At 36.9% G+C, this 22,306-nt stretch overlaps 1 protein-coding gene across 4 annotated transcripts in view; it reads left to right on the top strand.

Moving 5' to 3' along the window:
* The window catches only part of LOC134528469 (PHD and RING finger domain-containing protein 1-like), a 174,598-nt gene that overhangs the window by 79,347 nt on the left and 72,945 nt on the right, over positions 1 to 22,306 (top strand). For 3 of the 4 annotated variants that reach the window (XM_063362117.1, XM_063362116.1, XM_063362115.1), the window contains exons 13-15: positions 3,921 to 4,021; positions 7,917 to 8,045; positions 8,140 to 8,273. In XM_063362117.1, coding sequence (XP_063218187.1) covers positions 3,921 to 4,021; positions 7,917 to 8,045; positions 8,140 to 8,273 — 364 coding nt within the window. Of the gene's footprint in view, positions 1 to 3,920; positions 4,022 to 7,916; positions 8,046 to 8,139; positions 8,274 to 17,118; positions 17,580 to 22,306 lie in introns of those variants that run through there. The other variant, XM_063362118.1, reaches the window with a different exon arrangement.

The raw sequence follows: 22,306 nt of genomic DNA, 5'->3' as shown, positions 1-22,306 counted from the left end.
GTTACAGTAGCAGCTTACCTGCTGTATGCTATGATGAAACGGACACAAGTATAAATTAAAATAAACGTAATTAATGGTTTAATATTCCTGATGTAATTAGCAAAAATATTCTATTTATAATATTGCTGAACTAAAATTCACTTTACCTGGCTGCTGTTAACGAGAACTCATGATAACTAGGTTTTAAATATGTGAATATGAGCTCATTCAATAACCAAATGGAAAATACAGCTTTTTAAATAAAGATGCATTTTTTTTTGTAAAATAAATTGCAATGATTTCACGGTATTTTGAGGTTTGTGAAAATTTTCTGAATCAATATGTAGAGTAGCAGGTTGACAAACTGAAATGAAATGTTGTTTACTTGGTTAGGTGAAGTTAGGTTAACTGCATAATTAAAAATAATATTTCATAATTTAAATATTTAACAAACATTTTCCATTTAATTATTGTAGCTGACTTAACCAGCCTTTCACTTTAGTATTTGTCTATTTTTCTAGAAGTTACAATTTTGAAAGAAATTTTTTATTGGGATTCTAATTCTCATTCTTACTATTTAATAATTCAATATTTGTATTTGTGAATAGTTAGGTATTCTTGTTTGATTCAAACTAAAAAACTGATATTCGCACAGGTCTACACTCCACCAGTTTGCCCACGGATGACTTCTGAATGTTGTGTGTAGGTTCATGTGAGTGTACAGCTGACGAAGATTGTCTTTTAAGATCTTATTAACAATTGTTAGAAGGCATGGTATTTGTGATCAGATATACATGTAAATAAATGTAAAACTACTTATAGCACACATCACTTTTATTACCTACCGACTTTTAATAGCCAAGAAAGACTACACAAAACATGGTTCTGTAAGGATACAACCTACTTCACCATAATGATAAAAAACACTTCCTGTACCAACATGACAAAAATTAACACAAACTAATATAAATGTTAGAACCATACATAATAACAATAATCATGTAAACTAAGTCACATAATAAATTGTATTGTTTTCAAAAACAACATCCCTCTTGGAATAATAATCAGAACGGTGTAGCTCTTAAGTCTATCTTTTCTCTGTTAGATGTCCCCTAAAAGAATCCAGCACTAACATTCCCTTTTTGGAAGCATTGCTCCAGGTCTCTGATTGCAGACTTCTTCCAACCACTCTACCAGAGAATTGTCATCCAGCCCTGGTCTGACAAACTACTAAAACTCCTGGAAGCAGTTTCTCCTTGGCATTTTATATTCGCCAAATCACAAATTTTTGCAATTTTGTACCATCAGCTAAAATCACTTAACATTACATTCACCCTCAATTTTTTTTTTCCAGTGGTTTTTGTAACAACAGACTTTGTACTCTTCTAATTTACTGTGCAGTTGATTGGCATGTCGAAATTGACCGGAGTCTCGTCAGCATTTCCGATTGGCTCAAGAGGGAGTAGTTTTCTTTCTCAATTTTAACACGTGACGCTACAACCGTTTGTTCTTACAGCTCTTCACAAATATACGTAACTTATTATGCAAGCTTAAATCCTGGACCCAATTTTATTTTTAAAATAAAAAAAATTACATGTTAAGTATATAAACAATTCGTTAGTTTATTGCAAATGTTCCACGAGATGGTGGCAAACACAAAATTACTTAAATAGTTTATATACAGGCCTTTTCAACTAGAGGTGTTGGTGTTTGAATTTCTTTGAACCTCAAATATTCCTAATGCTAAATATTTGATAGTATTTGAGGTTTTTATGGGACCAGTAATACTTTTTTTTTTCCTTCAAATAATAGTAAGTAATTTTATAAGAAAGCAGAGAAAGTTCTAAAAGATGTGAATCGTGTTTGTGAAGTCATCTTGCAGTGAATGTACAAGCTGATGGCTCAGCGGGTGGAAGCTTCTGGCCAGCGAACTAAGAGTCACGGGTTCGATTCCTAGCCAGTCCAAGGACCTTTCACTTTTTGAAAATATGCTTCCTGGGTGCAGGATTGGTATTGTTTTTCATTCGTCTCCACACTGTGGTAGGCTGGGTCGTACCACTTCGGAACACCCTGCTGCGAAAACCTCAGGTTCTCGTACACAGTATTAAGTCGTCATCATCAACTGCTACGAGCCTGTGGCCGGGTCAGCAAAGTAAAATATCCCCATCTTCCTCTGTCCCTCCACCTTTCCTCATCCTTCACTCTGTTCCATTCTCCTCTCTCCTGCACTTCTTTAACTATCTGCTCTTCCCATCTCCTCCTTGGTCTTCCTCGGGGCCTTCTTCCTGTGTACTTCGACTCCATCATTTTCCTATGCAGCCTCTCTTCCCATCCTCTAAACATGGCCATACCATCTCAAAAGTTAGTGCTTTCCTTTATTTACAGTTTTCCCTTATTCAAGCCATTTATTTGTCTTTCCTTTTAAAAAAAATGTAAAGTAAGGGTTCTACTGTAATGCTTGTTTTTTTTAGCTATAATATAAAATAATTTTATTAGATTCTGTAGGTTGTCAGCAAAACAAAGCTGTTGAGGGACATATTTCAACTCCCGAGTGTTATTGACTGTCCCAGTTGACTCTGGTTGGAGAGACAACCCATCTGGTCTCAGAGAAATATTCAAGCATTAATGGAAATGGTAAATTTTGGTATGTACCTCCCCCTCCTACCTTTTCAGTTCTGGGTTGCATGGATGCAGGGGCAACACAACTACCTAACTTCGCTTTCAGAGAAAACCACCCAAATGAGAAAATTGAAAATAACGGCAGCAAGTGCCTGTAAGGGCCGTTCTCCCGTGCCTGTACCCGCTCTCCTTTAATTTTATATTTGGATACAGATGATCATTTCATCTAAAAGTAGACCCAACCAACAGCATCACAAGCTCTTTGGCCTTTTAAAAATATTATTTTAAAAATAAATTACTATAGTTAGATATTTGTCTACAACTTAGAAACTGCAGTTATTTCTTACCACTATGCAGTCCTACATCCCTTTGATTTGACCACAAATCTCATGTCTGTTCTCCTTTTAACAAATCTCCAACTTAAATTTTACAATTAGTATTCATTTCACACGACATCACTAAACTCGGACTGCTCGGAACACACGAGGAACAGACTGGGATTAACAGTGGTGAACATGTGCCGTTGCCAACGCCAGCCTGTCCCGTCCCAGGCACGGGCGCTGTCAGGCTGCTAATGTGTTGGGGAAACTGATCATAGACTTAACAAGTTGGTAGTATTTCTAATGTTATCTTAATTTTTGACGTGACAAAGTCTAATAAATCGATGAAGGCCGGCTGCATGCACGAAAAAGTGTCCCGTAATGCACATTGTCCCGTTACGCTGTGTCCCGTTACACTCATTGTACGCTTGCGCCGCATCTATCTCTCTTCCACTCGATTGGAACAACCATCGATTTGACTTTTTCGAGGCACATTAAACTTGAAACACTCCCATTTGTTTCCTACTTTTCCTATCATCGTCCTATCCTTAAAAGAATAACACAGATTGGAAGAAGTTAAATAGCAAACATGTATAAAAGTTATATTTAAAATAATCTCTTCGTTACAGTAACAAACATATTTGAATTAATGAGTGAAAATAAAATTAAATTTATCAATTAAATTGTAGATTTCATTTCACTCCTTCTTTGTATCCATACAAAATAGTGATAATTCCATAAAAAATGATTCAATTTTATTCATAAAAGTATGCAATCATTTCATCAATGTTTTATTATGACGTCACGTTAAACTATGGTCTGTAAACAGACTTTACAGACAACCAATTTTTTTTTTAGAACTATAGGAGTTAGAATTATTAGTGTTATGTTGTACGAAGTAGAGACGAGCATGTGAACAGTGTTTGCGGTGGAGTGACGCTGTAACGTGACTGGTTGCTGTGAGAGGACGCGGGCAGTTGCTGACCGTTGCTTGTGTCGCAGCGAGCGGCAAGAAGGAGATCGCGATCAAGATGGACGAGGACCAGCTGCAGATCCTGGACGAGCTGCCCAGCTCCGCCGTCGAGATGCAGGTCAAAGACAAGGTATTCCCCGCTGGCTGCCTCACTGGTTGACCGGTCACTCAACTACAGAGCGTTCTCTGTTTCCCTGGGAACGGATAACCCTGTGATGTGTCTCTCAGCGCTGTATTATACTCTCATGCGTACAGTCGGTTGACCTTTTGCGGGTCGTTACCACAACGCCGAACGCTCAATATCGCCGAATACCATAACGCCGAATGCCAAATTGACCGCAACGCCGACAGCTAGAAAACTGCTGTGTACCACAACGCCGAAAGAGGGGGCCACAGGAGCAAAATGAAAAACAACTGAATGAATTTGTGTGCTAACCTTACCTAACCTAACATTTGTGGCAGTCCTGCAATGACATTTTTCGGGGTTAATGTATTTCGGCGTTGTGGTAATTCGGCGTTGTGGTACACACTAGTTTTCTAGCTGTCGGCGTTGTGGTCAATTTGGCATTTCGGCGTTATATTACGTTCTGCATTATTGTACGTTCGGCGTTGTGGTGTGTCCCCGCTGTTTGCTACATATATGGTACAAAAATGTTTGTATAGTATATTTAAGTTAAATCCAGTTAGGCTGTTGGGTATGCTATTAAAATAATTTACTCCCAATGAGATTTAAGAATCCAATCTTGCGATGCTTACCTTATAAAATGATAGTCATAAAGGCTTTCCTTAATTCTGATTTGTTTTGTACCTGTGTAGTTTTTAAACCATTTGCTGGGTGTATTAATTAGCTCATTGCTGTATAAATGTGTTTATTATTTTGTAGAGTCTAGTATTAGGTGTAAATTGATTATTAATGTTCGCAGGCTTTCACGACCATTGTCTGAAGTAGCTTAGCTTCTGGGTTGTAGCCGCGTCCTCGGCGAATAATTCGCCGACGTTTCGGTCGACATTTCAGTCGCCATCATCAGGGAGCAGTTACCTACTGTAGGTAACTGCTCCCTGATGATGGCGACTGCAATGTCGTCCGTAACATCTGTGAATTATTCGCCAAGGACACGGCTACAACCCATAATCCAAGCTACTTCAGTAAATTGATTATGTTTGCTTTACGTGTGTTTTATTGTATTTCGTGACTGTGGTACTGATGGGTGTGCTTTGAAGCTAGCAGGACTGGAAGTGTTTCTCATGGGCCAATGGCAGTGAACAACATAACTACTATGCCTCTGCCCATACCTGTGTAACTTACCGCCTCAAGTCAGACACACACACTCACACCTTCGCCCCTCTTTCTAGTTGTCCTTCTCACAAACACACCTTCAATTAATAAAATTTTTATGTAAATGAAAAAAAGTATTGTAACACATAACGTTTGGGCATATTTACAAACAAGCAAGTCAATAATTCCAACCATACAAGGCCGAGTTACACTGCACAAGCCGTTGCGATTTCAAATTATGATGTGAAATTTTATGAAGTAACTCAGTTACACGCATTCCTAGTTGGACGTTGAGTTGCAGTGCTTATTTTTTTGAAGGGCAAAAAACCGGGGGCACAGCAAACTAAGCCACAGAGCAGAACAGGCAGGCAATCATAAGCTTGTAGGGACTGCGTCGGCAAGCAACTGGGCATGAGCAGAGGCCAGCTCAGAGCTGTCGGAAGCTCGGAAGCCATCACTGAAAATGACACACGAACACAGAAGCAAATCAAGGTGATAAGTTGTTTGGCCCCAGGGGCTCACCGGACCAGCTTTCCCGATCCCCAGAGCAGCAAACATCGGTGTAATGGTAATATGACCATACAGTGCAATGGTATTTAAAAAAAAAGTTTTAGTAAGCTGCTGTTATAGAAAGAAATGATACAGATGAGCATTGGTCTCCTTAAAAATTTCATTACAGAAACGTACAGGTGAAATGTACAATGTGAAACGCAACCTGCTGGAAAACGGGAAACTGTACGGAATTGAAAACAGACTGCAGTGATGAACTCCGAGCGAAGTGGAAAAAAACCAGGAAGCGCAGTGCTTCACCATGGCAGCCGAGGGTAAAGGCCAGAATGCACACGAAAAATTTGAGCGCTAGCGGCTTGCTCTGTGCCAGAAGAACGCCTCATCACCCTTTTACGAGGGTGAACCAATCGCAACCCCCACTTGTGTGTCTACACACACCCCCCCCCCCCTCCCCACACTTACGCCCTTCCCCCGTATTACAGAAGACTAGATCCGCAACTATCACGAGGTGGTTGGTCGTAAGTAGAGCAAAGATATTAAGGTGTTATCAAAAAAATAATGTTATAATAAAAATAATTGATTTCTTCTTATTTGTCATTAAAAATTTAAATACGTGTAATAATAAGTACAAATCAAATGCAATAATGTTAATCAACTTTTTAACAATTCGAGGTAAGTCACTTAAAACAGTACTGTGTATATTGATGAAAAGACGTTAAGAAAAAAAAATTGCAGCTAACTAAAATATTCACTATTTTTCTGTAATGTTCCTTAGTTCACAAGAAAATTATAAATATAAAGAGAAATAAAAGTACAGCTAAGCTTTTCTTATTTTTTAATGCAAGTTCTATAGCCAAGATTTTATGGTTTTATATTTTGTCAAGGTTTGCTTTTTTATTATTTATATTCAAAATTACTTAAATATCAGAACATGAGATGGTTTTATTGGAAATACTATACCTAAATATTTTTTTTAGCAAACTATTTGATTGATTATGTGGTTTAAGTTTAGTTTTGGTGCCAACATATTTTCAAATATAAATTATAATTTTTTCACTTATTTTAGTACTATTAATACAAATAAAAAAAACTAATATTCATTATTCATTGTTAAATGCCTTAAATCTTACATACATGTATATTCTTGTGATGGTTCTCTGTAGACCTCTAGTCATGTCCTTATGTTATCAGTTATATACTGCTTTTATTTACCTTACTTTGAAGAGAAAAAATAAACATACATAGAAAGTAAATAATTTATGTATTTTACTTGTACAAAAATTTTATTTTTTTGAAATAAAAACTAAAACTATTGATTTATGAAAGGGTTTCTATAATTTAATAGACAAAAGTGAGGTGATAGAGGTGAATTTTGCTATGCATTTCAGTGTTATGCATTGCTTTGACTCGATGGTATTGTGCTTGGACTCCAATTTTGCTGTTACCCTCTTTTATTGCATAATCGTCGCACCTATATTTTAGGGCGTCAAAATTTGGATAAAAAAACTTCTTGCGTAAACGTAGGTATTTTTTCTGTATAAAGCGTTGTATTTTAAAGTATAAATCTAATATTTATTCGGACATTACCACTTAATTAATTAACGGAAATACGCAGTTGTCTGATGTGTTAATTTTCTTTTAAAGACGTTTTTAAACGTTATAACCTTTATCTGTTCGTTTGCGTCGCCACAGTGTACCACTTACAAATATGCAGCCAGTGCCAGTTGGCATAATTCATGTTTGGTTATGTTGCTTCCCGTATAGAGTGCGCACACGTAGCAGAATATCGAAATCTCGCCGATTGCATGCAATGCGCGCTCTCTGTCGAGTGCCGAGTTAACTACATCTGTTGCCCGCACTCTTTCGTGGTAAATGTGTACTACGACGATAGTTATGCGTTCGTTCATGTCGCATTCGGGTCACAGATTTCGTTTTTCTATCTAAAATTGAAGAAAGGTTTTTGTTGCACGACTTATTAATTTAAATTGTTTGGCGTGCTCTTTTATGCTTCACTTTTAAATAAACGTACTTTCCATGAATGGGTTTTGTTTTTATGCATATTTTTACTTAAGAAAAAAAATTTTTCTCGTATAAACATTTCACCCCTTCTTTTCAAACTTGATTTTAGTATAAGATATGCAACGATTGTGCGATAAAACACTGTATTTCTGTTTTGTTGCTGTTTCCCGCATGATGTGTCCTGTAGTGGTGAGGTAGTGTCTAGGTTGTGGTGTTGCAGTTCCTGAAGAAGCTGAACCGCCAGGAGCGCGTGGTGGAGGAGGTGAAGATGTCTCTGAAGCCGCACTACACCAAGAAGCACATCACCAAGGAGGAGTACAAGGACATCCTGCGTCGCTCCGTGCCCAAGGTACGTGCTCGGCGCGGCGGCGTGTCTTCCTCGGCGGTGGGAGGCGAGAGAGACGTGCTCTGTGCTGAGTTGGCGGTCTGGCGCGTCGTTGCAGATCTGCCACAACAAGAGCGGGGAGATCAACCCGGTGAAGATAGCGACGCTGGTGGAGGCGTACGTGAAGAAGTACCGCTACCAGAAGAAGAAGACGGGTGCCGGAGGTGCCAGCCTGCCCGCCAAGACCAAACTGTGAGTACCGACTCTGCTCTCTTGTGTCTGTCGTCGCGCAGACACGCCCGGCCCGACTGTCGCCTCGTGTGTGTGTGCAAGTGTGGTTGCCTGTGGCGCTTGGTCGCTGTGATGTGTCTTCACAAGTCGTTACCTAGATCTAGTCCAGTTTTACAAGAAAATAGCATTGATTTATTTATTTATTTCCATGCACACCAACAATTTTTTTAAGGTGTGCGCGATGGATACAAAAAACAGTAACAACTCTAAATAGGAATACAATCACAATCACAAAGAACAAAAACAAACACTGGACACGGACACAAATGAACAATCAAACACAACAAACACTCATACCCTACGGGAAAAGTTTATTGAGAATAACATACATTTATAAAATTAATAATACATAAGGGGGTACATATATATTTTAAAAATATATACAGTAGAACCCGTTTATAGTGAACCCGCCTATAATGAATTCCCGTTTATTGTGAATTTCCGTCTCAGTCCCGGCAAAATGATGTGAGGTTATGTATTAATTTATTGGATATAGCGCACAACTTTTGTCAATGTTGATACGTTTTCCCGTGTACCACGAACAAATTTTGCAGACATAATGCACATTTATCTCAAATATTTTCATATAATTACAAGTTTTTTCACAAAACGTCTATTCTGGATCACATTGAAGTTTTTCTCCGCAATACGCTACTCGATTGTCCACTGTGCATATTATAAACAAGTCGTATTCGAGTGGCCTCTGTAGGCTACGTGTAGCCATAAATGGTGATCAGGTGAAAATAAAAAATAGTTTTCCCTGCATTTAATATGTTATCAAAATTAAACATAAATTACCACCACACAAATACGTATTTACATTATAGCAGCAAATTCAATATTTTTACGTCTCATTTTTATCGTTCACGTTTCGGACATTTTGATCGAGTAAGGTTCGTAAGACTACTACTAGATAGAACTCTATGGACTAAATTTTTCCATAGAAAGTGAGAAAATTTCGTTCCAGCTTTAGCAACTGCGATACTAAATGATACGTAGTGATCTTTGATGCGCCAGACTCGTTATTTTTCGTTTATTTACTTTTGACGGTAAAAAGAATTGAGTGTTATTAAGCTGCAAATGTGCTTCAATAAGAAATACGTACATAAAAAAATGTAAAAACGCGGAAAAAAACGTAAGGCATTATCTGTGTGAGATAAACTGGACATTATTCAAAAGGTAGACTCCAATCCCACTGTCCCGCACGTGTTAATAGCAAAGGAACTGGGAATTGCAACATCCACATTAAGTACAATATTAAACAAGCTGAACAATCTTCTTTCTCAAGCTGCGAAAACGTCACAGAGTATTAAATGCCTGAAAAAAGGATAATACGCCGATGTCCAAGAACCATTAGGTAATAGAAAGTTTGTACATGGGTACTTCATTAAAAATAATATATGCATTTGCTCATAAAACTTGCTTTGAGTATTTTCATTCGTTCTATTCTTGGCTTAGGCCTATGTGTAGTTAAGATTTTGCTTTTGAGCATGTATTGCCAATATAAAGGTTTTCCCAGATATAAAGTTTCCCCTCTATAGTGAACATATAAATGACTCCCTTCAGATTCGTTATAACAGGGTTCTACTGTATTAGTTTTTGAAAGTAACAAAAAGTGGTTATTTGGGATTTGATTGGCTCATCCCTCACTAAACGCAAGTTTAAAATACGTGTTTGTTGCGCAAATTCTTTTTTGGGGACATTTGCAAGTGTCTAACTTACAACTTCAATTTGTTCTTTTTTGGTACTTTATTATTCAACATATATGCAAATTAGAATAAAAATTTTTTAGTAACAAATTTAAACATTTTGTTATTATATAATACAGTATATTTAATATTGTTAGATTCATTTAATTATATTTAGAGATGGGTTAATCAACTCCTCCAATACCATCAAATCCTTAGTAATTGAAGGATTCAATATTTGAGGAAAAAGATTCAAAGGAAAATATTAAAGAAAATAAAATTAACTTAAATATTAAACACTTATAACTAGAGACATGCAGTTTTGGGGTTTATTTTTTTTAGCAAAATTTGTTGTTATTTATCCTGAAAAGTGGTGTTATCATACATCAAAAGCAGTTTTATTTTTTTATATAGTTTTAGCACTATAAATTAAAAAAATTAAGCTAATCATACCTTGAAATTTTGGACACATTCTTGCATTGTACAGTTGCACTAGCAGCAGTAATTTACAATTGAATTTACACATCACTTTTTACATACAGTAATTGAAAATATTTTAGTATCTAAACCAGCAAGAATAAATATGAAGTCTCTAAAATAGTGACATAAACACATGGGACAAAATCCTCAAACTTTAGCTCTCGAAAGCAAAAATAGCCATGATACACAAATTAGCCTCACTTAAATTTGTCCTGCGGTCTGTTAGGACTGTGTTATATGAGGACAAAAATTGTTCACAGTCAATGTTTGCAGAAGGCATCCAGATGGCTTCAAGGCAGCTGGAAGCAAACAATGGTTGTGACAGCTTTACTACATTCAATGACTTCACTATGTCCACTGAATTGTCTGTTTCCATTTGTTTTGTAACAATGTCCTGAAGCTGTCCAAAACAAGCTGTTAATTCTTCAGTGCTTATGGAGTAGAGACTATGGACAGTTTTCAGTTTCTTCACCATTTCTGGGTTTAATTTAGCAAGCAACAAACTTTCCTGACCAAAAATTTGAATTGCTTAAAATCTCTTTCTACTTCGGTCAGTTGTCATGATAGAGTTCAGTTTGGAAAGGGCTTGTGTTGCTGTTCTTGTGATGGACACTTTAGCTTCAGCAGCTTTAGCAGGGGGCATGTTAGACAAGGCTCTACTGGTTGCCTCAAAATAAATGCCACGAGTGATGTTTTCACTTTTTTTTTTATATCTTGCAAGTCCCCATATAGTAAATGGGCAGTTGGATACAAAGAACCTTCAAGTTTCTTTATTAGCTCTACAAGGCTCTTGGCGTGCTCTTTCACAAAGACAGCTTGACAAAGAATGAGAGAAATGTCATTTTCTGTGAGTGGACACAGAAACTCAACCCCTGAATTTTGTGTTGCCTTTAGTTCATCTGTTTTGTAGAAATCAACTATGTCATGTATGTAGTCTGCTACACAAAAAAAGCTGTTGAACCAGGAATTCCATCGAGTAACAACAGGAAGTGGGAACAATGGACGTTTCTCTCCATGCTTTTCTTCAAGAAAGCTAGAATACAGGTGCCTTCTTTTCCTGGTGTTGTTGAACACATTTTTTTATTTTGCTCATAGCATTGTTCAACTCAGGCAACTCTTTCACCCAGACATTGCCAACAAGGTTTAACTTATGTGCCCAGCACTGGACATGCGTTAACTGGTCTCCAAGGATTACTTCGAGAGTACTAACAGCCTTGGTCATATAACGAGCAGCATCGGTTACTACTGAGAGCACATCACCATACTGTACATTGTACATTTTGAGTGAATCTAAAATTGCCCTCGCACAGTTTGTGGCATTAGCAGCTTCAAGAAAGTTCACTCCTGCAACAAATATTTCTGGTTTATCCTGTTGAAAATTCAGAATTCTAAATAAAACAACAAATACACACCTACCCATTTTATCTGTTGTTTCGTCGCACAGTATGTCAATTTTTTTGTCTTTTAATGCAGTTTTGGCATCTTCAATTCTGCATTGGGCTATGTCCCCTACATATTTCTCACGGACTGTTCTCGCAAGTGGCAGGTCTCCAGCACCTTTGATGTATTTGTTCAGCCATGCCCTGATATTAGGATCATCCAGCTTTTCAAGGAGTATATTTGCCTTTATAAAGGTCTCTGTTGTTTCCTTTATAAATTCCAACTTTTTGTCTTTTTGGACATTATTTTTTGCTGTCTGAAACGCTGAAGATATTGACGACTGGTGTTCAGACGTACTAGATGAGCCTTGCAATGAAGAGACACGTTTCTTGAGTTTTTCACTGCCTACATGTTTTTCACATGAGTCTTTCCTATCCCAAGAGACGGTGACATTGCAGTGATGACAAAAAAGTGTAGTTGAATCACTAGCATAAAGTCCGTGTTGAGAAAATTCAGAGGCACGCTGTTTTGCAGTTACCGGCACTTTAGGCATTTTAATAGGCTTAATGTTTTAGTCGAAGTTTAAATTGTACACCTTTAATTTGTTTCACAGATGTTGAAAACTATCTATAACAAAATTCGACCCGTTAAACTTTAACTTGCGCACAACAGAATGATACAAATCGTCACCGTGTTTGCATTTTAAATTTGGTATTTGGTTAATAAACATGGACGCAATGGACAAACAACGCTTCGAGAAACAACCTGCTGTAAACTCCGTGATAATCGACTGTCCAGACGAGCCGAATATCAAAATATATTGAACATACACACGGCTGCTTGCTCGCGAGCGCGATCACGATCACGATCACGATCACAACACCATTTTGTTCATGATCGATACGATCTGTGCCATCAAACGACTTATTTCCGCAACGGAAAACTTGTGTGCTGTGTATTGTTCGTCAACTTGATATACACTGTGTGCGTAGTTATCTTTGGTTTTTTGTTGTTGTTGTTTCACGTTTGTTACTGTATTTACAAATTTAATTGCCGTGTTCGAATGAGAAAAATGTTTTGACTGTTTGCCAAAAATTCAAGGATTTCGCGTTATCGAAAATGTGAGAAATTCGCATTATTCTTTAAAATATACTCAAATTCGCGTAAAAATTTGTTTTATCGCATTTGCGAAATATGCTTGTCTCTACTTATAACCTCTGAAGTTTACTAACCCCTTTTTTTTTCTTCTTCATACCTGTTGTGTTACCATTTCCCAAAATAAAGTACTTTTAACATGTACGTAATCATTTAAATTATTTTACAGTATGTATTGATTCTGGAAACTTAATTTGTGATAGAATCATTTAAAGGGTAGAATGTTTCAATACTATAGTTAATTTTTTTTATTTATTGTATATTATTTTATTTTTGACCTTTGACACCTAGATTTGGATTCCGTGAGTACAGTCAAGGTACTCCCTGGGGTATAATTCAAGATTCGGATTCCAGAAGATTGGGATACAACCCATCACTAATTTCAATCATATACATGAATGAGAGAAAATTTTACTTTTTCCATCCAAGAAGTTTTTTGAATGCAGCCCCTTGAAAAACTTTCAACATGGTTTCACTGAGTTTAATTCCATTAGAAACAAGATTAATATGACTAGATGAATGGCTGAACCTGAATAGACACCAACCTCGAAATCTGGCCTCCCTTTACGTTTGGATTTCCCCTTTACAGAAAAATAGTAAATTTATTATTCTTCTACACCAGAATCACTTTCACGAACTTGATTCTATACATCTGCTTGTTTTTCTTCATCCTTCACCATCGTACATTATACTTGCATAACTTATATTGGCGTGCAGCTATACAGTTGTCTGATTGGCACAGTGTACACTCGGAGGTTTTAATTACTAGCACAACAATTTTCTTCTTGTTTTGAGATGTGAGATGCAGATGTGCCACTTTTTTTTGACAGAATCACAAATAAGAAGAAGATAATTGTAAATCTTACAAAAAACTAAAACGTAAAATTTTGTTTTGTAAGTTTATAAGGTTAACGTTGCATTTAAAAAGAAAAATACAAGCATACCAACGTCTGAAATAAATATTCATAGATTGTGTTCAATTAACTAACACAGAAGAAAACTTCCCCCCCCCCCCCCGACTTGTATCCAGTTAGAAGTAATGGAACACACACTGATTCAGTCGCTATATTTTGTTCATTGTAGGTTGGTTACTCTACAACCAAATATTCTGTTTACTTTATTTTTTTATTGTATGTTGATGTAGAAAAAAATATGCACAATTGGAAATTAATTTTATCGACATATTTTAAATAAAGGTGATTCAAGAGACAGGTATTTCAATGTAAGAAAAATTAATTTCATGCTGTTTTATGAATGGTCGAGTGCATTTTTTGGATAGTTTTTTTATGGTAAATCTCTCCTTTTTTTTTTTTTTTTTTTTTTTGTGCATGCATGTTCCCAGACCATACGGTGTTTTTATGAACAAAAACCTCGGCATCTATTCAGGTTTTTTCTCCCTGATAGTTTACGCAGTTCCTGATTATAATAGATCTATGTATATCAGGTCTGTGGGAGTATCAGTTTAGTTTGAATCGATTACAAATACGAATTCCAAATTTGACTAGTAAGGAAAAAAAAATTGCTCCGTGAGACGGTATTTAACTTTGAATAGTTGTGCGTTTATAATACCAAGCATAGCTCATGCTTTTGATTATACAGTCCAGTTAAAACATTTTAACGGGGTATTTATGTCACACAATTGACTTCACCGTGACAGTGAACGTTGATGTATGACAAGCTCACAAGGTATGCGATGTCAAATATTCATAAACAAATGAATATTTAAATTTTTTTGAAGTGTTAGTATTCAACGTCCAATCCTAAAAGAACAACAAACTACTACTTATATTTGAAAATTAGAATTTTTGCACAGGTCTACTATGTATTGTTAATGGAACATAAGTCACATGTTCGTGAACGGTGCTCAGCCGACGAGTCGTAGACCATAACCTTCCCGGCAGCTCAACGAGAACAGCTCACACTGCCAGGACACTCCCCACACAGTCCTCGGCAAGAGCGTTCTCTTGATAGCCGCAAGCAAGAGCTTTATGTTCTCGTGACGTGAACAATGCAAACAGAATGAGTGCCGACTAAAGCTGGGTGGGATGGGGAATTTCGACTTGGTAAACTTTAATGCAAAAAAAAAAATCCAGCTGAAAATGTGATGCGATTGGAAATTGTTTGATTTAAAAAATTTTCAAATGTCCTGTAATTTTCCATAGGAAATACATTATCATGTAGGCCTAATTGAGTGATAGCAACCGGTAGGGACAGCAAATTTTCACATGTTTGTAAAAAGTGACTCAACATTAAAGCTTGATTATGGAAAGTTACAAATGAACAACAAAATGAAAAGTGGAGTTGGTAGAGGGTTTTTGAAACAGATTTTTTTTTTATAAACATTGTTGTAAATCATTCAAAGCCTCTTTAAATGCCTTTAACTCCACATTTTCTCTGATTTTCACTGATCTTACCACTATTTAGTTCCTTAAAATGTATGAGGGATTCAAAACTTGTTTCGGGAGATGATAAAAGAAATTTTAGGGGGGGGGGGGGGAATTTCTGATTGTTTATATTTATTGTTTAATGTAGATGATTAGTAAATTTTCAAAGTAGGCTGCTTAAAAATATCTTGTGAGGTTATTGAGAATACCCATTAGATGTACTTTATAGTACTATTTATAGGTGTGAGATTATGTTTGGACAAATATGGCTGAAACAGTGCTTCAAACTCTCATAAATTGCACACATTATGAATAAAAATTGGACCAATCATTGTACCTTTTCTTATGTTTAACTATAGCTATCGTACTGGCTGTAGCTAGCATACTTCTCAACTTTGTACTTTCAGGGTAATCTCATAGTGTTTGCTACATGTATTTCTGTACACTCGTTATACTTGGCTCATTTAGTTTAAATCAAGGATAAATGTACTAAATCATACTTCTTTTTAAATATTTATTTTATGCAGGGCACTTATTTTGTTGTAGTAAATTTTTTTCGAGTCATTTTAAATCAGTTAAATATTCCATTTGACAGCAATAAATTTCTAGTACACACTATAAAATGTTCACCTTTACCTAAAATGTAAATGAGTACACATAATTTTATCAGCATACACTTACAAGGAAGTATATTATCAAAGCATACTTTTTATTAAATATTACAGACATTCAACATTTACCACTTAATATCGCTTTACTTCGAGCGTTAAGTTCTCACTCTTCAATTATTAATGCAAAAAGAACAATGTTGGAAGGTCTTAGGTGTGTCAGACTCGCAGTCAGTAGAGAGTCATTTTGAGTGTTTACAGCGGGTTTCAATAGTTTTACATTTTCAACTTTTAATATAAAGTAAACTAACATGCACTAAGGTAGAATTTTCATAGCTGCATTAAACAAGTTAATGAATTAAATAAATTTTCTTGAAATAAATTAATTGTCCAGGAATCATCCCTCTTTCAGGCTTGTGGCTCGGCTGATGTCGCAGCTCAAGTCTCTTGAAGCAAGTGGTTTTTTTTTCATTCGTGAGGTACACGGAACCTAAGTTTTATGTAAAGGATTTTTATTTTATTTGGTGGACATATAAAATTGTTTTTAGTAACATACGTATTTCTATACAAAATGTGTTGTCCCATTAAGGGAATTGTATGTATACAACGTTCTTTTGTCAGGGGTACAAATTGATTTAGTGCATTTTTTATAGTAAATACTGTTATAGAGTGGAAATCAAATATGAAAACTAATCACTCTAAACTATTGAAATGTAGATTTTTGGTTTAATAATTGCATATTTTTATGTACCTGTAATTATTCATTTATGAATTTGTTTCAGAAAAAGTAAAAATAATTACGTATTAACTTACTATATGATAACGATCATGGATATTTTTAGACAGGACACGAAAAACCTGACAAAACACAACAAAAACAAAAAGCACTCACCATCGTACACACACTGCACTTGAACAGCATGTGCAGCTTCAGTGTCGGCTAGTGTGCGCGTGTGTGTGTGGACGCATGTTGAAGAATGAGTGCCACTCGGTCACGTCACCACCGGCGTGCGAGGCAAGCGTGTCTGCGCGCGGCACTTGCAATGTACGGCGCGGGCGAGCGTGCTCGGAGCTGACTGTCATGGATGCCTCTCTCGTTTTGCCCCCACAGAAGCAAAACCACCATGTGGAGCTGATGGGCCCAGCTGGCGTAAGTAAGTAGCGGCCGCCGGAACCTCCCCTCCCCCGTTCGTAACGTGTCGGTTTGCCGCTCTTTTAAACCCGTCGTGTCGGCGCACCTGCGAAGAAGGGAAACGTTGGCACTGCGTGGCCCGTGCAAAACAGCGCAAGAACAAGACCACCCTAGCGGACGTCGACCTACCCGTGACGAATAGCTGTTAACTGGGCTCGTGGGAACTTGACTGAAGTATCGATGTGTGCTGTCATGATGTAGCGAGAGTAGAGCGGTGAGCCGGCTCAGTTGGCCGCACTGCTGCGGTTCCGGTGTGGTGGCAGTGCTGCCGTGGGCCGGTGGCACGTTGGCGCTAGTTGTAAATGTTACATGCACCAGCTGTGTGATCATGTTCTTAAGTTATACTAAAAATAAAGTATTTATTTAAATGGTGAAATGAATGGATAATAGTTGTGATTGTTCGGTGGAGCCGTCGAGAGTGTTTTGGAGGTTGCACGTTCCTTCCTTTTGTTCGGATCGCCGGCCGGAAACAGTCGCAAGGAACTAGTTCCTGTTTCCGCAAGTCACGTCCGTCGTCTGTCCGGTCTATCTGCATCTGAAAACTGAACGTGTTCAACCGTTTCATGACTGTGCACACTTTGAACAAATTCATGTTCGTGGGCTTTTCCGTCATTCTTTAAAGTTTTTATCATTATTTGTACATCAGAAATATCTACAAATATTGTCTAATTAATGTGGGCAGTGTATTTTTGTTTACTTAAAAATTTATGATATGTTATGCTGATTACTTCAGATGTGGTTTCAGTTTCATTTTTTATTATATATAAATACTAACCTAATCAGTAATCTTTCATTCCTACGTGAATTATTTTTGTGTATGACCTTATGTGAATAAATAATTTACAAACTTGTACAAATTATAGTCATGCATATTTCTGTTTTGAATAATTTTTAAGGAAGAAAATATTTTGAATATCTTTAAATATATTTTGAATGTTGTATCTTAGTTTTTGAATATTTAAAATTAGTGAAAGCAGTTTTACATTTATAAAAATTAAATCTGTAATGATATTATAATGCTTATATTTTTATCATGAGTAATTTTATTAAATAGATGCTCTATGTAGAGTGAAGTACTGGCAGAAGCATCTTAGATCTTTCAGTCTCCATCCCGCTACCACTGATAACAAATAAAGTTCCAAAAAAATATGGTGATTCCATGTGTAATGTATTTCACAACACTTCTGTCTCATGAATTGAATGAATGGGATGCACGTGTGGCTACGATGAAGGGTGGTGTGCTGACGGATGATTGGCCGAGTGCAACGGTGAGTAAATGTGAGTGTCGGTGAAGACCCACCGACTTGCGGCAACATCCACATTGATCGCCACTGGCCAATCACACTCGAGTCACCTCGGTGGGAAGCCGGTGTCCAGCGCCCCCAACTCCTGTGTTGATTGTGCATGTCCAGTGGCATTTCAAGCTAGTAAACATTTTATAAAACATTTTTACAACATTGGAAAATAGTAATGGCATATTTTAAAGGGAAAGGCAATCAGTATCAAAACATTCCAAACATTTCCTTTCAGTCTTAATAAATTTTCTTAATGTCTACAAAATTAAAATTTTTAACTTGTCCGAATGTAACTAATCCTCGATTGGTTTATATGAAAATATTTTTACTAGTTTTGGGTCCTTATTTACTTTTTTTTTTTTTTTTTTTTTAAGGGAAAAAAGGAATACTTAAGAAAACTATTTGAATTTTTTTTTTATTTTTAGCATTATATCGATTCACTGGTATAGATTGACTCTGAGTAAAAAAAAAAAAGTCAAATAATCAAATGTAGGGTGACATCACTTGGATTTAAATTACTCTCAGCTATAAAGCAACCTTTAAGATAAAAGAAAAATGAAACCATGTTTTAAATATAAGACGATTAAAAATTTGACTACCTTCCATGTGAAATAATGGTTACTTTTCATTTAAGTTTCTTTAAATTTCACAGTTCTTTTTTTTAAATTCTAATTAAGTCTGATATTACAAGTGCTCTGATAGATGCTTACAGGTGGTTATTCATTTTTTTGGTATGAATAATGTAAGTTAAACAACTAGACCTTGAGTATCACACTTTCTAAATATAATGCAAGAAAACAAATTTTAAAAAATTTGGGGTATAATTTATTTAGTTTAAGAACTCAACAAATCTTGAATCATTGCACTTGCTCCTCTAACTTCACATATTATTTGTTAATATACCTAATTTGTTTTAAACTTTTTGTTAATCAACAACCATTTAATTTTTTTAAAATATTTTTTGATAATCAAAAACCATGTTGCCAAGTGTTGATCCTTAGTGATGGGCAGACTGTTTTACGTACAATATCGACACTCGAATGGAAGTGATAGCCACATCACTCGTGGCATCGCTGGGTGTGGGCTGCTCCTGATGTCAAGTACCTTTGACACTATCTCAACAATAAATTAGCTTTGTAACATATTACTTTTCTGTTACTAGTAATGGATTACTTTTCGAAAAGTTATGCATTTAGAATATTTTCACATCTACCAAATGTTTAGGGCCCTGTCTACCGGGGCACACATACGGTGTGCAGAGCATCAGAATAAACCACACGATTTGTAAACTGTTAAGAGATTACAGAGTGGCTTCTGTTTACGAAAAGCATTTAAGAATACACTGAAAGCGGGTGAGTAGCTCTGATAATGTATTGTGTTTTTAAACTGTGTTTTTAGGAGTGAAAATAGCTGAAACACGTGTTTTAAGAACAATTTCTAGGTTTGAAACAACTGGTACAGAGTGGTGAAAACACTTATGGGACGTGCATTACACCTTTGTCTTCATGTCTTGGTTATACAGGCTGTCCATTAAGTCTTTCCCTCATTACAAACATTAATAACATGAAAACTACAAATGCAAGCTAACTGCGGTTTCGACGAACCTTTTGTGTAAAAGTTTATTTGCCAGACTAGACGAAACAACTTTTACATGTGCACCGTTGGTGGCCCGCAGAACATCAAGACGATATTCGATTTCTTGCCACGTTTTCTTCAACATTTCGTCTGAAACAGAAGCGACTGCCTTTTTAAGGTTACCGTTGAAGTCTCAGTTTTCCTATGCACGACGAGAAGTGTTGCGCTTAGAGGCGACACCGCACAAGAAGCACCAGTAGGCCTCGCTACCACACACACACACACTGTGACTGGACGGGAGCCAGAGTGCAGTGGGCCTCGCTGACCAATGGCTGTGGTGCAGTAATGTGGGCGACACCACCAGCTGTCTGGCTTCGGTTCTACTTGTGAGTGGTTTCCTATTTGTGCAGTGCTTACAATCATGCCACTCCCTATTAAAAACACAAAAATATTTTAAAAAATAAGTAGCAAAACAAAAATATTGCTTTAGTAATTTTTTAACAAAAAAAAATTGTGAAACTTTTTTTGGAACAAAATGGGCAAGTAATTGCAAAATTGTTTATAACTGCACAAAATTTGTGTCTGTACCCTAAGTATAGTTGCCTGTAATCTTAGGCTTTGAGCAGGACTAGTCAGTTGTTATATTTAAACTGGGGTTTGCTGTTCATTTACAAATATTGCCATAAGTGTGTGCAGAGGCGTGTGAACCACATACCTGTGCAACAGCTTGGACGTGTGCGAGACTAGCGTGGTGTATTGATGGTTCAGGTGCGTGTAGCTGAAACCTCTCCCGTCGGGTGTAGTGACACGTCCAGAAAAAATGCAAGATGACATAAGGGAAGATCTTGCAAATGGAAATTATCTAGTAGACCCGAATCATTTATTCATTGAGCGCTTCGCGAATTTTCGGTAATTTCAGTCTGAGCGGGCGAGAGGGAAGATGGAAGCGGTGTATTGCTCCTGCTCTACAGTTTGAAAAACAGGTAAGTCTTGCGTGAAGCTGACATAGTCTTTTGTAGAGAGCACAGAAGTGGCACTGTGGTTTGTTTGTGGAAGAGAGGCAGGTGTTGATCGTTTCCAAACGGACCAACACAGAATGGCTTTGGAAGGTGGATTATAAAAAACGCCAAATAAAAATTCATTTTTTTTTTTATGCTGATAGTATGTAGCTGATGGTCGCAATGTACCGGAGATAGTATGTTATTCTTTAAAATAGTCGGAATAAAGCCATTATACTTCTTAATTATGTATAGATATCTAAAATCGCTCGTTTGTTACCTCCCTGCCAAATTTCCATGTACTTTTCCTGCCATTTGCTCGGAGCTAGTTGAATGCAAGTGCAGTGAGAGTGCGGGCCGTGGATTGGCAAGCCTGGGCAAAGGGAATGTTGTAGGGAGAGGGGGGGGGGTAGGTCAGCAGCAAGCGTAGGAGAGACAGGATTGCATGGATAGAGGTCGATGAAGGGCATGTGCTGTCTCTTGCAGCGGTCAGAGACGACAAGGGGGGTGGGGGTAAGGGCGCAGTGGAGATGGTCACAGCTGGAAGGGGGGGGGGGGGGGAGTGGCTGGCACACTGGTGTGCCTTCTATCAACCCGCAGGCGAGAACCCTTGACACGGATGTCGACTGGTGTCTCCTTCGTGACCAGCACAGTCGAGTGATATGGGACCCATACCTCCTTAGCTCCCGATGTTGCAATGCCCAGAAAAATACAGGTGGTTACTTAATTCAACAACACTTTTTGAAGGGGAAATACTGTGTTAGTGGAAAAAAATGCTTAAATGCTTATCTAAATATATTTTCAAAGAAATTAACAAATTGATCATTACAAAGATTATTTGGTACAGTTCATCGAGAGCCTTATTACTATTTCTTATTATGCTCAAACATAAATTTGCTACTGAGTACGTGAATACATTGGAAGATGTTACATCAAAATGGTCACTTAATAAGCCGCAGTTCTTAAGGAATTAAAAACTATCCCTAATACTATCATGAGTGGCAAGCACATGCTGCTTATTTCTCTTTTTCTTGCATAAATTCCCCCCCCCCCCAAAAAAAAACCTTATTTTTTAAAACAAACACTATTGTTAGCAAGCATTAAGTTGTTTTACAAATTGCAAAATAGCAAAATAACCCAATAATTATTTAGTGTAATTAATACATTTTGATTGTTACAATTATGTGTATATTAAAATAAAAGCTTCTATTGGATTTCACTTCTGTGTCCCAGATTTTT

This window comes from Bacillus rossius, chromosome 1 (genome assembly GCF_032445375.1).
Source record: "Bacillus rossius redtenbacheri isolate Brsri chromosome 1, Brsri_v3, whole genome shotgun sequence".
Classification (NCBI taxonomy): Eukaryota; Metazoa; Arthropoda; class Insecta; order Phasmatodea; family Bacillidae; genus Bacillus; species Bacillus rossius.
This window is presented reverse-complemented; position numbering and strand designations above follow the sequence as displayed.